The 17,162-nt window shown below is 39.2% G+C and overlaps 1 protein-coding gene across 1 annotated transcript; it reads right to left on the bottom strand.

Annotated features, from left to right (window-relative positions):
- Positions 1–13,896: 13,896 nt before the first annotated feature.
- Positions 13,897–16,918, bottom strand: PABPC3 (poly(A) binding protein cytoplasmic 3). Its single transcript, XM_003812607.8, has 2 exons — positions 16,831–16,918; positions 13,897–16,670 (listed from the first exon to the last, which is right to left on the bottom strand). The coding sequence occupies exon 2, from the start codon at positions 16,289–16,291 to the stop codon at positions 14,387–14,389; it is 1,905 nt and encodes a 634-aa protein (XP_003812655.4). The 5' UTR covers positions 16,292–16,670; positions 16,831–16,918; the 3' UTR covers positions 13,897–14,386.
- Between the last annotated feature and the right edge of the window lie 244 nt (positions 16,919–17,162).

The raw sequence follows: 17,162 nt of genomic DNA, 5'->3' as shown, positions 1-17,162 counted from the left end.
TAAGTCCCAGATCCCTGCAAAGGTAAATATTTTATTTTCTGTAACTATGTTCAGAGTAGCAGTTCTCTGAATCTGTGTGTTGCTCCTGGCAGGAAGCAAATGTCAGCTCATTCCTGTGTAATTGACATGTGACATCTTAGTTTCCAGACTTAGCTAAAGTACTTACTAATAGATTTTAGATGACAGATAGGACCTTTCTTTTCTCTCACCCTTCAGTGGGAAAATCAGAAAGATAGAAAGAACTCTGATGCTTTTTTTTTTTTTTTTTTTTTTTTTTTTTGCTGGTCTTATAGTAATTTTGGAAAGAGAAAGATCAAATTTTTGGAAAGAGAATGATCAAAACAATATTAAGAAAAAAATAGTGGTTCTGAAAATATTAAGAAAAAATATATATGGATATATATATATACACACACGGATGATGTTTTACTTGTCTGTTTAGTGAACACAAGCTTGTTGAATTGATTTGGAAGGTAGTGATTTTTAAATCATATTTATCAAATTTCATTAAACCGAGAATTACATATAAAAGCACCAGATCAACGCATGGGGCACAGTCACTCAGCGAATGTTAATACCATTTTTTACAACATGTACTTGAAGGGTGATTATTTGTAGTCATCTCAGGAACATCTAGATTATTTGCATGATAACAGCTCATATGAAGAGATTATGATAAGCAGATTGTTGGCTAGTTTCACTCAGGGTTTTCTTAGACTAGGGTCGGCTGAGACCTAATACCTTTGAAGATGAATCATCCTGTTAGTAAGAAAATGAACTTGGCTCGGGTAGCCCATTGCATCTTTTCTGGTCTGTTTTCCCTTAAGTTCAGGTACAAAATCTCTTCTCTCTAGAAGTAGAATGTGTTTTTCTCCTGCAAGGGATGGGCCCACCTGTCTTTGTAGTTGGGAAAACTTGCTAGTGGTTGCTACAGTTTCACAAGAAGCTCTGCACAAACAGAGACTTACCTCCTGGCTTGATAGCTGTGTCTTCTCTTGATAGTTCCCAAACAGTAGAGGCTCAGCCTTTGGGATGGGGCTAACGAGAGAGCAGAGGAGCTCTATTCATTCTCAGGTGCCTGCAGATGTGAACCAGACAGGGAGCAGTGCTGAGCACCAGGATCCTAAGACAGGTGCTCATTGATTATGACAGATGCAAATTCAATAAACATTTGACAAAAGCACAGTATTTTTTTTAAAGAAAAACAAATGCCTTTTCATTTGTAAGATTGCTCTGACAAAGTAAATGTCAGTGTAATGCAAGTTATAGCCTATTCTATTCTCTATCACCATAGTTACTTTTAGTGAGTCATCTTAACTCTTCAGAGCATCAATATTGAAGGGCTTTATTTTCCCATTAACAACCATTAGCTGCACTCTGTTAAACACCACCACTCCATTCTCTCAGAGAGGAATCTTGCTTAATGACATATCAGTCCAATCATATAAACCTTAGTATTTTCAGTTATTAGAACATTCTCATTCTAAAAATAACTACTCCTGTTCATTTTTTTAAAGAAAGACATTCATTTTTTAATTGAGGTATATATTGAAAACTATAAAACCTTGTTGAAAGAATATAAAGACATAAATAAAAGGAAATACATTCATGTTCATGGATTGGAAGACTTCATATTGTTAAGATAGTAATACTCCCCAAATTGATCCACAGATTTAATATGACCTCTGTTAAAATCCAGGCTGCCTTTCTTTTGCAGAGCTTGACAAGCTGTTCTAAAATTCATATGGAAATTTATAAAACTAACAATAGCCAAACAATCTTGAAAAAGAAGAATAAAGATGGAGGACATTTACCTCCCAATTTTAAAATATATGTCAAAGCTCCAGAAATCAAGGTACTACAGGGTTGACATGAGGATAGACATAGATTAATGGAAGTGAATTCAGAGTCTGGAAATGAAGCCTTACATTTATGATCAGTTGATTTTTGACAAGGTTGCCAACATCAGTCAATGTGGAAAGAATAGTCTTTTCAACAAATGGTAGTGGGACAACTGGATATCCACACACACAAAAAAATAAAGTTTGATCTTTATCTCACACCATATACAAAAACCAACTCAAAATGGGTCATAGACCTACATGTAAGAACTAGAAGTCTTAGAAGAAAACTCTTACAAGAAAACTTTTTTGCTTTTTTGTGCCATATCTAAGAAACCATTGCCTAATTCAAAGTAAAATAATATCTACCTTGAATTAGGCAATGATTTCTTATATATGACACAAAAAAGCACAAACTTCAAAAGAGAAAAATAGATGAATTGGGTTTCATCAAAAGCAAAAATGTTTGTGCTTTAAAGAATACCATCAAAAAGGTGAAAAGATAATAAATAAAATGGTAAAAATATTAGCAAATTATATCTGATAAGAGATTTGTGCCAAAATATATAGACTCTTTTACAACTCAACAATAAAATTTGAGTAGATATTTCTAAAAAATTGTATGAATGAACAATAAATACATGAAAAGATACTCAACATCATTAAGTCATTAAGGAAATCCAAATCAAAATCGTAACGAAGCACCACTTCTCACACACTGGAGTAATTAATATAAAAAAGAGACAATAACAAGTGTTGATGAGAATATGGAGAAACTACAGTCCCTGTACATTGCTAGTGGAATTTTCAAATGGTGCAGCCATTTGTCAGTTCCTCAAATAGCTAAACATATAGTTATCATATAACCCAGCCATTCTACTCCTAGAGCACTGAAAACATATATCTATACAATAACCAGTATATAAATGTTCATAGCAGCATTGTTCCAGATAGTCAAAAAGTGGAAACAACCCAATTGTTCATCAACTGATGAATGGGTTTTTAAAATGCGGTGTATCTACACAATGGAACATTCTTCAGCATAAGGAGGACTGAAGTACTGATTCTTGCTACAACATGCATAAATCTTGAAAACATCATGCTAGGTGAAAGAGGCGCATCACAAAAGGCCTCAACAAAGTGAAGAGAAAACCCACAGAATGGGAGAAAATATTTGCAAACTATCCATCTGATAAATGATTCATAACCAGACTATGTAAGGAGTTCAAACAACTCTATATGAAAAAAAGTCATAATCTGATTTTTTAAATGGGCAAAAGATCTGAATAAGCATTTCTCAAAACAGACATACAAATGGCAAATAGGTATACGAAAAGGTACACAACATCACTGATCATCAGAGAAATGCAGGTGAAAACTGCAATGATATATCATCTCACCCCAGGTAAAACGGCTTTTATCCAAAAGACAGGCAGTAACAAATGCTTGCAAGTATGTGGAGTAAAGGGAATCTTCATACACTGTTCGTGGGAATGTAAATTAGTACAGCCACTATGGAGAACAATATGGAGGTTTCTTAAAAAACTAAAAATAGGGCCAACTTATGATCCAGCAATCCCATTGCTGGGTATATACCCAAAAGATTAGTATATTGAAGAAGTACCTGCACTCCCATGTTTACTGCAGCACTATTCACAGTAGCCAAGATTTGGAAGCAACCTAAGTGTCCATCAACAGACAAAAGGATAAAGAAAATGTGGTATATATACACAATGGAGTGCTATTCAGCCATAAAAAAGAATGAGATTTTGTCATTTGCAAAAACATGGATGGAACTGGAGGTCATTATGTTAAGTGAAATAAGCCAGGCACAGAAAGACAAACTTCACATGTTCTCATTTATTTGTGGGAGCTAAAAATTAAAACAATTGAACTCATGGAGATAGAGAGTAGAATGATGGATAGCAGAGGCTGGGAAGGGTAGTGGAGGGGGTAGTGGTGATTGTTAATCGGTACAAAACTTATAATAAGGTAGAATCAATAAAACCTAGTATTTGACAGCATAACAGGGTAACTACAGTCAGCAGTAATTTATTGTATATTTAAAAATAACTAAAAGAGTACAATGGGATTGTTTGTAAAACAGAAAAGATAAATGCTTGAGGTGATGGATACCCCATTTACTCTGATGTAATTATTATGCATTTACTTCTGTATCAAAATATCTTATGTACCCCATACATATATACACCTACTACGTACCCACAAAAATAAAATATTAAAAACCCAAGCAAACAAACAAAGGCCTCATATTTTGATTCCATTTACAAATGGTCTAGAATAGGCAAATCTATAGAGACAGAAAGTAGATGAGTGATTGCCAGGGCCTGAGGGGCAGGGGAGGAGTGGCAGCTAATGAGTATGGGATTTCTTTCTGCAGTGACAAAAGGGTTCAGGAATTAGATTGTGATGGTGGTTGCGCAACTCTTGGAATAGATTACAAATTACTGAATTGTATACTTTTTGAAAAGAGTGAAGTTTATGGCACAGTATGTGATTATATCTCAATAGAGCTGTTATAAAAATGTATACACCTATGTAATCAATCGATTTGTTCATTTCTAAGCTTCAACCTCATGTTCAATTCCTATCTCTACTCCAATACCCCTACTAGACTTATGTTTTCTCCTTCTACCCTGTTCCATGTTCTTTGCTGTGAGGGGAGGGAGAAGAGAGGGAACAAAAGACAGCTGCCTTCTCCCTTGACTGTCCCTTGCAGTTGGCCATGTGCTCCTTGATTGGCCATGACTTTTGTTCTAGCTCATTTTCTGTACAGGCTTAATATAGACAGGTAGTGGCCACAAAAGTTTCTACCAAGTAGGAGTTCATCTCTTCCAAAGTTTTCTAAACATTGAGGGTCCTTGAGAAGCTTAGCCACATTTTTGAGTGGTTAACCACTTAGTGGCATCAGCCACTATTCCTCTAATGTATGTGACTCTGGGGTCCTACACATTCCCCAGTCCCTAGCGGGACCCCCTAATCTCATAGCCCCCAGACAGTAACAGGTTGTGAAGATAAGGGAGAGGTCTAAAACACAGTCCCTGCCACCCAGGTGCTTTCAATCTTCTTGAGGAAATTGTATTGGATATTGTTAGTTGCCAACCCAGCATCAATTTCCCAGCCCCCGCTTCCTCGTTCTAAACAGAACCCTGATTTTGTTCCAGTATGCACCCTATTATCAGCCCTAGGGTCGCCCTCATTAGACTAAACCAATCTTTGTGTTCTCACTGCCAGTGATAGATTTAGACAAAACTGTGACTAAATTTGGGCCAATGACACATAAGAAGTGGTTTGCTAGAGGTTCTGGGGACATCCTTCCTCACTCTCCGGGGAGATCTAATTCTCCAGGCAAAAATGAAGACGGATGTAGCCTGGACTGCAGTGGTCTCCCTGGTCCTCCAACAAAGGGATCCAGCTGAAGCTGAAACCCACACTGTGTACAGTAGAGGAGTGAGACAGACAGCGGAGCTGTCAGAGCTGGGACTGAGCAGTTGGGTCAACCAACCACGAATCTCTAGACTTCCCTTTAGCGTAGTCATACATTTCTTTCAACCAGTTTGAGTTGAGTTTTCTGAAAATTTCAATCAAAAGCTTAATTAGCAGTGTGTCCTCACCCATGGAGGCAATTAATTAGGAATGCTGTCTACGGAGTGTGACTTTCTCCTTACTAAGAAAGTTTCCTGTGTTTACCTCAATACCATTCTGACACTAGGGCAGGAACTTTGTTTAGCAACTCTCAGGGGAATGTGTTGCTTCAGCTTCTCTTCCACCTTCTTTAATTTTTAAAAGTTGATCTATAACTGTGCAGGTTGGTGAGTTTTCGCACATGAATAAACTCATTTACCAACCACCCAGGTGAAGGTATAGAAAGTTACCAGCACCCCAAATGGTTCCTTCTTGCCTCTTTCCAGTCAATGCCCCCACCACCGGCAAAGTCGAGCACCTGTTCTTTTTCTACCATCATGATTAGCGTTGTCTGTCGTTGATCTTCATATAAAATGGGTCACTCAGCATGTGCCCTGTCAGGTCCCTTTCCTTTTGTTTATCATAATGTCTGCGAGTCATCCATGCAGCACGTTCTTCAGTAGTTTGCTCTTTCTCGTTGCAGTGTAGTGCTCCTTTCTTTAATATTTCCATATGTATCCATTTTTCTGTTCTTTAGTTCATAGACATTTAGATTTTCTAGTTTGGGGGTATTATGAATAAAGGTGCTGTGAGCATTCTTGTACATGTTTTTCTGTTAAGGCCTCATTTCTGTTGAATATATACCTATGAGTGAAAATCTTAGGATGTATGTACATTCCATTTTTGTAGAATGCCAGTTTTCCAAAGGAACCATTTACATCCCACGGGCAATATATGCAAGTTTCGGTTGTTTCATGTCCTCTCCATCACTTGGTATTGTTAGTCTTAATTTTAGCCATCCTGGTGGGGGTGTAGTAATAGCTCACTGTTTTGTTGTGTTTTTTTCTTTTTCTTTTCTTTTTTTTTTTGAGATGGAGTCTCACTCTGTCACCCAAGCCGGAGTGCAGTAGCATGATCTCTGCTCATTGCAACCTCCACCTCCCAGGTTCAAGTGATTCTCCTGCCTCAGCCTCCCGAGTAGCTGGGATTACAGGCACCCGGTACCACACCTGGCTAATTTTTCTATTTTTAGTAGAGATGGGGTTTTGCCATGTTGGCCAGGCTGGTCTTGAACTCCTGACCTCAAGTGACCCACCTGCCTTGCCTCCCAAAAAGCCGGGATTACAGGTGTGAGTGACCGGGCCCGGCCTCATTGTGGTTTTAATTTGTACTGTACAGGTAGTGAATCCTGCTGAACATCTTTTTAAATACTTACTGGCTATTTGGGTATTTTAATTTGTTCATTGTCCATTTGAGTCTTTTTCTCATTTAGTAAAAAATAATAGATAAATTCAAGTTGCACTGGGTGGTGGTGTTTTGTCGGAGTTCTTTGAATATTCAGAACGAGTCCTTTGCCAGACGTGGGGATGGCAAATGTCTTCTCCCAGTCCGTGGCTTGCTTTTTTACTTTCCATGTTGTCTTTTATTGAACAAAAGTTCTTAATTTTAATAAAGACCAATTTATCAATCTTTTCTATTATGGCTACTGCTTTTGTGTCCTGTTTAAAAAATGTGTGCCTACACATGGCTTTTAAAGTATTCTATATTTTTTCTAGGAGTTTATTGTCTTATCTTACACTTTTGAGTCAATGGTCTATCTCAGATTATGTTTTGTGTATGCTGTGAGGTGGAGGTCAAGGTCATTGGATGTCCAATTGAGCCAGTGTCTTACTTTATTGTAAATCAAGTGACTCTATGTGTGTCTGTTCCGGATACTCTAATTTGCTTATTATTCTATTTGTTTATCCTTGCGCAAATACCATAGTCTTAATTATTGCTGTAGCTTCACAGTAAATCTTGATATCTAGCAGTGTCACTCTCCAACTTTGTTTTTTTTTCAAGATTGTTTGGCTATTTTAGGTTCTTTGTATTTTTCTTTTCTTTTTTTTTGAGATGGATTCTTGCTATGCTGCCCAGGCTGGAGTACAGTGGCACCATCTCTGCTCACTGCAACCTCCACCTCCCGCGTTCAAGCGATTCTCCTGCCTCAGCCTCCTGTGTAGCTGGCATTACAGACACCCACTACCACGCCTGGCAAATTTTTGTATTTTTAGTAGAGACGGGGTTTCACCAGGTTGACCAGGCTGGTCTCAAACTCCTGACCTCAGGTGATCTGCCTGCCTCGGCCTTCCAAAATGCTGGGATTACAGGCATGAGCCACTGTGCCCAGCCGGTTCTTTGTATTTTCAGATAAATTTTACATTCGGTTTGTTCATTGAAAATCCTGCTGAGATTTTATTTGGGATTTCATTGAATCTGTAGAAAAATTTGAAAGGAACTGCCATCTTGTCATAGTGAGTTTTCCAGTCCACGAGCATGGCATATCCCTCCATTTATTTAGGTTCAGATTTCTTGCTACAGTGTTTTGTAACTTACAATGTAGCAATTTTGCACATCTCTTGTTAGATGCATTCCTAGATACTTGATGAAATGGGGGTTGTTTATGCTGTCAGAAACTATATTTTTTTCTGCACAATCCATTCATTTCTTTATTTTAAAAAATTAAAGAGCTTTATTGATATGTTATATATTGCACTTATTTAAGTGTAAAATTTGATAGGTTTTGACAAATGTACACACCATCAAACCATCACCACAATTAAGATAACAAACATATCGTTTTGAGAGGCCGAGGTGGGCGGATCACCTGAGGTCAGTTCGAGACCAGCTTGGCCAACATGATGAAATCCCATCTCTACTAAAAATACAAAAATTAACCAGGCGTGGTGGCGGGCACCTGTAGTCCCAGCCACTCAGGAGGCTGAGGCAGGAGAATCGCTTGAACCCAGGAGGTGGAGGTTGCAGTGAGCTGAGATTACACCACTGCATTCCAGCCTGGGCGACAGAGCGAGACTCTGTCTCAAAATAAATAAATAAACAAACAAACATATCACTTTCAAAAGTTTTCTCCTGCCCCTGTGGAATCCTCCCTTGTGGCTGCTCTCTGCCTGACCTGACCTTCCCACCCTCAGCAACCACTGAGCTCCTTTCTAACATTATAGATTAGTTTGAACTTTTCTAGAATTTTTATGTATTCTTTTCTTTGGCTTGGTTTTTTTTCCCACTCAGCATAATTATTCTGAGATTTCTCTGTGTTTTTGTACATATCACTAGTTCAGTCTTTCCATAGCCTGGTAGTGTTCTATTGTATAACTATATCACCATTTGTTTAGCCTTTCGATGGGCCCTTGGGTTGTTTTCAGTTTGGGGATATTACAAATGAAGCTGCTGTGAACATTTGTACAAATCTTTATATAAACATATGGTTTTTTTTTCTCTTGGGTAAAATACCAAGAGCAAAATACCTGGATCTTCTGGTAGGTATAGGTTTAACTTTTTAAGAAAGTGCTAAACTATTTTCCAAGGGGATTGTATTGATACTGGTTTTTAAATTTTATATTTAAATTGGTTTGTGTGAGTATGTAGAAATACAATTGATTTCCAGTATATTGACCTTGAATCCAGTGACCTATTAAGTTTACTCATCCTTTCAATTTATTAATAGATTTTTTGGGCTTTTCTATGTATGCACTCATGTCATTTATGAATAATGACAGCTTACTTTTTCTTTCCTATCTTTATGCTTTAATTTGTCTTTCTTGCCTATTGTACTGGTTAGGTTTTTTAGTCCAATGTTGAATAGAAATGTTGATCATGGATTTTCTTTTCTTATTCCTTGACAGGGAACACATTCAATATTTCACCATTAGAACAACATGATGTTATTCTAGATGTTTTGTAAATATACTTTATTCCTAGTTTACTGAGCTTATCTATTCCTAGTTTACTGAGCTTTTGCATTTTATGACTAGACCTCAAATTTTATAAAAGTTTTTTAATATTACTGAGATGACCATATGGGTTTTCTCTTTTATTCGATTAATATGATAAATTACATTGATTGATTTTAAATGTTAACTAACTTTGCATTTCTGGAGTAAACCCCAGTAATGTTTCATGTTGACAGCATTCCTAGGAAAAGAAGGTTTCCACATAAAAAAACTTTATTATCATCTTTTTTTTTTTTTTTTGAGATAGAGTTTTGCTCTTGTTGCCCAGGCTGGAGTGCAATGGTGCGATCTCGGCTGACTGCAACCTCCGCCTCTTGGGTTCAAGCGATTCTCCTGCCTCAGCCTCCTGAGTAGCTGGGATTACAGGTGCGCACCACCGCACCTGGCTCATTTTTTTAATTTTTAGTAGAGACAGGGTTTCCCCATGGCCAGGCTGGTCTTGAACTTCTGACCTCAGGTGATCTGCCCGTCTCGGCCTTCTAGAGTGCTGGGATTACAGGCGTGAGCCACCGCGCCCGGCCAAGAAAGTTTATTATCGTCTTAAGGAGAAAACTCTTCTTTAAAACTTTTCTTTGGGGAAGGATATGTCTACATGGTTTTGCCTGCTTACATGCCTTTTTAGTGACAATAAACTGAGGAGAATCCTGCTTTCTCCTGTGGACTCACAGTTACCATTGTCACTGACATTTGTTCCATTTTTGTATATATATATTTTTTGGTAGAGACAGGGTTTCACCATGTTGGCCAGGCTGATCTCGAACTCCTGGGCTCAAGGGATCTGCCTGCCTCAACCTCTCAAAGTGCTAGGATTACTGGTGTGAGCCATCTTGCCTGGCCTGCTGATGCTATTATTGTTGAGTACTTATATAACTTTTTTCCTGTTTCTTGATATTTGAGTACCAAGTATTACTTCTTGCTGCTTTTAGTGCATTTATTTCTGTTCTCTCTCAATTTGATTTTCTAGTAAGAAGGAAATAACTATCCGTGTTAGATTTATATATATTAACATATATATATACACATTTAAATTTATATAAAATAAGAGTAGCTTGTTTGTGAGTGAGGGCATTTTGGATGTTCCAGGAAGAAGAAAATGTGTGCTCTTTGTATTACTAATTGCGGCTGGCTAAAGGCCCTGTTTGCGTATATGTTTTCCATTCTGTATTAGGTAGTCGATGCAGCGGACTGAATCTTTATGTTCCCTAGAAGCTCTTATGCTGAGTCCTAACCCCCAATACGATGATAAGAGGTGGCGTTTTTGGGTAGTCATCAGGTCATGAGAGTGAAACCCTCAGGGAAAAGATTAATACCCTTATAGAAGAGGCCCAGTAGGGCTGATTCCTCCTATGTGGGGATACAGTGAAAAGACAGACTCTATGAACCAGAAAGCAGATCCTTACCAGGCACCAGATACTGAATCTGCTGGCACCTTGATCTTGGACTTCCCGATCTCCAGAACAGTGAGAAATAAATTTCTGTTGTTTACAAGCCACGCAGTTTATGGTATTTTATTATAACAGCCTGAAGGGACTAAAAGAGTTGAGATTGCTGGATAAGTAAATATTATGATATTTTAATGTATCACTGATCAGGCAGTTGGACTTAATTCAAGTTTGAATAATGGACTGTAATAACATTCAAGTCAAATACAGTAGTGTACATATTTTATATAAAACATTGTAATTTTATGTAAAATAAAATATACCTAGGCTGGGTGTGATGACTCACACCTGTAATCCTAGTGCTTTGGGAGGCTTGAGGCAGAAGGATTGCTTAAGGCCAGGAGTTCAAGAACAGCCTAGGCAACATAGCAAGGCTCCTGTCTCTACAAACTAACTAAATAAAATAAATTAGCCAGGCATGGTGGTGTGTGCTTTTACTCCTAGCTACTTGGGAGGCTGAGGTGGGAAGATTGCTTGAGCCTAGGAGTTCAAGACTACAGTGAGCTATGATCCCACCTCTGCACTCCATTATGGAAGACAAAACAAGACCGTCTCTCTCTCTCTCTCTATATATATATGTGTGTGTGTGTATATATATATACGTACACACACACACACACACACACACACACTCCCTCTGTCCTGTGGCTCCTCTCTCAAGGAATTGCAATGTTCTTCACCCAGTGGATGGGGAAAGTGACATTGGAGAGCCCATCAGTTTCTTAACTGCCTTGCCTTGAAAGACATGCATCACTCCCACTAACATCCCCTGGGTAAGGGCTAGTGACATGCCCTGTCCTGATGCAGAAAGGAGCTGGGACACACAGCCTCTAAACAAGCAGCTGCTTCTCAGAGACAACACTACTCCATGGAACGCATTGTCAAATCTGGTGAAACATCTGCCTTTAGTCAAATTCCCTTGGCTTCGGACTCCTCTTCCCTCCTTGACTATCCTCAAAATCCCACTCATCTTTGAAAGCTCGGCTCACAAGCCATCTTATGCACAAGGTCTTCCCAGATCTCTCTGCTGGGGTACATTGTGCTGCCCCCTATACTTTGCTCATCCCTCCATATGGCCGGGAGCTACTTGTGGACGTGTGTGTCCTCCAGGATAGGGGGCACTTCTCAAGAGTGTGGACTGGAGATCATTTCTTTCTGTTTGTCCCACATCATCTAGAATAGCACTGCACACTCACACCAATATTCCCTCAGCTATTCTGAGAAATGTTATGAGAATTTAAGCACTTGATTGTTACGTATATGAAATTCCTCAGGACATATGATGTTGACCAATCAACAAGCATTTAATTGTCTGCTATGCAAACCCAGTTTCTGTATTTAGGAAGCTTATAATCTAATTTGGCAGGAAGTCGATAGAAAGTTAAATTGTAAGATTGCTGGCCAGGCGTGGTGGCTCACGCCTGTAATCCCAGCACTTTGGGAGGCCAAGGCGGGCAGGTCACAAGGTCAGGAGTTCAAGACCATCCTGGCTAACACGGTGCAAACCCATCTCTACTAAAAATACAAAAAAAAATACAAAAAAAAAATTAGCCAGGTGTAGTGGCAGGCGCCTGTAGTCCTAGCTACTTGGGAGGCTGAGACAGGAGAATGGCTTGAGCCCAGGAGGCGGAGCTTGCAGAGAGATGAGATCGCGCCACCACACTCCAGCCTGGGCGACAGGGAGAGACTCCGTCTCAAAAAAAAAAAAAAAAGAAAGATTGCTAAACTGAGAATAACCCATTTTTAAAAAGAAGGCCGGGCGTGGTGGCTCACACCTGTAATCCCAGCACTTTGGAAGGCAAAGGTGGGTGGATCCCTTGAGCTCAGGAGTTCGAAACCAGCCTGGGCAACATGGCAAAACCCTGTCTCTACAAAAAATACAAAAAATTAGCCTGGTGTGTTGACGCACGCCTGTAGTCCCAGCTACTTGTGAGGCTGAGGTGGGAGAATTGCTTGAGCCCAGGAGGCAGAGATTGCAGTGAGCCAAGATCGCACCTCTGCACTCCAGTGTGGGTGACAGTGAGACCTGTCTCTAAATAAAGTAAATAAAACAAAAAAGAAGAAGACACTATTTAAACTATTGGGGTACTTATGACAAGACCTTCAGCAAACTTGTATTTAACAACCTGGAAACTGGCAACATCTGAGGACTGAAGCCCTGCTGTATGGACCACGTATGCATCAGACATTGTCAGCGAGTAAATAATATACCTCAAAACATCCTTATATTTTTTTCAAATATGAACATTCTAATTTTATGAGTTATGAAAATCATTTAACTTTAACCATAAGGGATTTCTCCATAATTTACCTACAGGCCCCCAAAATGGGGATGAATAAACAGCATGTATTTTTTATATATATATAATATATGTATATATATACACATATGTGTGTGTATAACATACGTGTGTATATTATATATATGCACACACATTATTTATATGTTTGTGTGTATGTGTGTGTATAGCTATACCCACATTATATAGTGACCATCTCTCTATAATACATAGTTTATTGCAAAGTAATATGGTATAATTATATTTCTATGTAGTGCAATGTCACAGCCTCTACTCATCTTAAAGGAGAATGCTCAAATGGGCTGTCCTTTTATACAATTCACTAGGTGTAACATTAATTATAAATATTTATATTAATTAATATTACCAATAAAGGAGCTACAAGTAGTGATAAATTATATTGGGAGGAGGAGGAGGGATGGTGGGCAGAGGTAGATGAAACATATCCTTATTTGTTGCAGCAGGAAGTCAATAGTTAAATTACAAAATTGATAAACCAAGAAATAACTACGTACAATTATTATTGAAGAAAATCAACTACCAGAAACACTAAAACCAAATGATTAAAAGTGATTATCTCTGTGATCAGAACCATGTTTAGCCTCCTGTTCAATTAGATTTTTTAAACTATGTATTTATTTATTTAAAAATAATGCAGTATAAATTAATAATTGTCTTACAATTTTGAACAAATGTTACTGAATTTATAATTACTATTTTGTCATTGCATATTTTCATTTATGAATATTAAAAATAAACACTATTATGTAAAGACCTAAAATTTTGGTGAAAAAGTGATTTTCATATTTGAAATATAGTGGGAGATAGAATAATAGAAAATGTAAAGAAAGACTATTAGTAAAATTGATGATTTTTCTTTTTTTCACTGTTTAAGAAATTTTTATTAAAGCAAGAATTTTATAATCCAAACCATGTTTCCTTGCTCAGTTATCAATTCTGTTACTTAAAACAGAATGGACATTTTGAGCTATTCCACAGTAAAGAATTAAAAAATTAAAGGAATGCTTTAAATTTTTGTACTTTGCTGAAAATTCTTTTCCCAGGGTCTACAAAACATTAACTTGTTTTTATATTTTACTATTTTTTTGTTTTTAAATCAATTAAGTAATCTTTTTTTTGTTTTTAAATCAATAAGTAATCTAGGACTAGCATTATATTTGCTAGACCTTGCATTTGCTCGGTACATAAGATTCAAAGTTTCCTTTCCATTTTTTATTTTAGATTTTGCATTTTTTATTTTAGATTTTTTATTTTAGATTTTGCAATTTTTTTCCCCATAGTTTCTCGATGTTTAGATATTTTTCTTCGGTGAAGCACAAATTTCTTTTCGTGGTCTCCGATCAATTTTAAACAGTTGGAACACCGGTAGCACTGTTAACTGCTTTCTGGGTAGCCTCTTTAGCTTGGTGGGCTTGTAGTACAGCTACAGCTTCATCAACCTTAGAACGGAGTGACTCTGGAGACTCGAGCATATAAAGAAGTTCTGAATTATCAATCTCCAACAACATGCCAGTGATTTTCCCAGCAAGAGTAGGGTGCATGGCTTGAATAAGAGGAAAGAGCCGTTCACCTAACATTTGCTTTTGCTTTTGAGGAGGGGCAGATGCCAACCTGGAGGCAGTCAAAGTTTCCTGACCTTGTACATGAACAGCAGGCTGTTGCATTGTAACTTGTGGCTGTGCATTAAGATGTTGCTGAGGATTGCGAACTCCCGCAGCATATTTATACCGTGGAACCGTGCGCACAGCAGGGGTAGCTGCAGCAGCAGCAGCAGCAGCAGCAGCTGCAGGACGTGGACCCACTGTCTGTGTTGATGTGTTAGCAACACGCTGCGTTGACGTGACTCGTGGAATCTGTGAAGAAGCTGGCCTCATAGTACTAAATGGTACTCTAGGAGCACCTGGGCGGATAGCACTGGGCTTATTTTGGAATGGATGAGGTCTGGCACCCTGAGCAGTCCAGCGAGGACTTGGTCTTAGTTGAGCAATTTGGCTAGGAGGATAGTATGCAGCATGGTTCTGAGTCTGTGGGACAGCTGTCATGAAGTAACCTGAAGGAGGTGCTCGCTGGTTGGGCACAGCTCGTACACTTGCCATTCTCTGCATATACTCGTTAGTGAGGTAAGCCTGGCGCTCTTCTTTGCGCTGAGCTAAAGCTACATACAATGGCTTTGTGGCCACAATTCTACCGTTCATTTCTGTAACTGCTTTAGTGGCTTCTTCTGGGGAGGAGAAACATACAAAACCAAACCCTTTGCTGCGACCACCTTCCATCATAACCTTTGCACTAGTGATTGTACCAAATGGAGAAAACGCTTCCCGGAGACGTTCATCATCAATATCATCATCAAGATTTTTCACATAAAGATTAACAACCTGGTATCTGGTGATCCTATCTTGCTTCATCTGTTCAAATGTGCGCTTAAGTTCCGTCTGCCGTTCCACTTTTTTCTGAGCTCGACCAACGTAAATTTGTTTTCCATTGAGCTCCTTTCCATTCATCTCATCTACAGCTTTCTGTGCATCTTCATGCCTTTCAAAGCTTACAAATCCAAATCCTTTGGATTTTCCACTTTCATCGGTCATTACTTTCACACTTAAGGCGGGCCCGAACTTGCCAAAGAGATCCTTAAGGCGCTCATCATCCATGTCTTCTCCAAAATTCTTGATGTAAACATTGGGGAACTCTTTTGCCCTAGCTCCAAGTTCAGCTTCTCGTTCTTTACGAGACTTAAATTGTCCAACAAATACTTTGCGACCATTTAGGAGCATTCCGTTCATTTTTTCAATAGCTCTTTCAGCTGCTTCGTGTGTCTCAAAGTGTACAAATCCATAACCCTTGGAACCATTTTCATCACAAACCACGTTACACGAAAGGATGTTACCAAAAGCAGAAACTGTATCATACAGTGCTTTATTATTAATGGATTTATCCAGATTTTTAACGAATATGTTGCCCATTCCACTTTTTCGAAGTGATGGATCACGCTGAGACCACATGATGCGTAGTGGCTTGCCCTTTATAACATCAAAATTCATGGTGTCCAGAGCATGCTCCGCGTCCTTCGGATGCTGGAAGTTCACATACGCGTAGTTGGAGGAGCCGCGGGTGATCAAGTCCCTGCAGACCCGGATGGAGAGGATGGGCCCGGCCGGGCTGAACTTCTCGTAGAGCATCGCCTCAGTCACGTCGGGGTGGAGGTCCCCCACGTACAGCGAGGCCGTTGGGTAGCTGGGGGTGCTGGGGTTCATTCTCGGCACGGCTGCCCGCAGGGACACAAGCCGCGACCTTTCCGTTACAGGAGTAGAGCGCGTGCCGGGGCCGGGGGCGTAGCCGGAGGGAGGGGAGCGGGGGCAAGCGCAGAGGGACAAAAATCAACCGAAATCGAAAACTACTCAACGGCCGCAGAACGGGGTCGATCCGCTGCCGCTGGCTGCCGGCTGCCGGCGGGGAGCCAGGGTAGCGGTGTCGGGTCCGGGCAGCAGGAAGGCCTTGGTCTCTTAGTTCCTTCTTGGAGCTACTGCGGGGCCGCTGGCGGGCGGCTCGGGCTCAGCTGCTTCACCGGGTTATTTTGTAAAAGAGCATTAATGATTTTTCTAAGATGATTTTTATAATCCAAATTTAAAATGCCTGGGAAAAAAATAAATGAAAGAATTTTTTTCTCCTTTCTCCTTTAGTATGTTTTTATATATGTTCTACTTTACACAAATATATTTTTATAAAATATTTTCTACTTTTTACCTCATCTCTACTAAAATTACAAAAAATTAGCTGGGCTTGATGTGCTCACCTGTAATCCCAGCTACTCGGGAGGCCTAGGCACGAGAATCGCTTGAACCCGGGAGGTGGAGGTTGCAGTGAGCAGAGATCGCGCCACTGCCCTCTAGTCTGGGTGACAGAGCGAGACTATCTCAAACAAACAAACAAACAAACAAACAAAACCCCCCGAAAAACGGACTTTTTATATTATATAACAATATAAAACATAATAAATATGTAATTTTATTTTTCATTTATTTATTTTTATTTTATTTATTTATTTTTGAGACGGAGTTTTGCTCTGTCACCCAGGCTGGAGTGCAGTGGTGCGATCTCGGCTCACTGCAACCTCCGCCTCCCAGG

This window comes from Pan paniscus, chromosome 14 (genome assembly GCF_029289425.2).
Source record: "Pan paniscus chromosome 14, NHGRI_mPanPan1-v2.0_pri, whole genome shotgun sequence".
NCBI classification, from domain to species: domain Eukaryota; kingdom Metazoa; phylum Chordata; class Mammalia; order Primates; family Hominidae; genus Pan; species Pan paniscus.
Note: the sequence above shows the minus strand (reverse complement) of the source record. Positions and strands in the feature narration are given on the sequence as shown.

Excerpts from the sequence above, each read along its gene's own strand:
- PABPC3 (XM_003812607.8), bottom strand. The coding sequence starts at position 16,291 with ATGAACCCCAGCACCCCCAGCTACCCAACGGCCTCGCTGTACGTGGGG.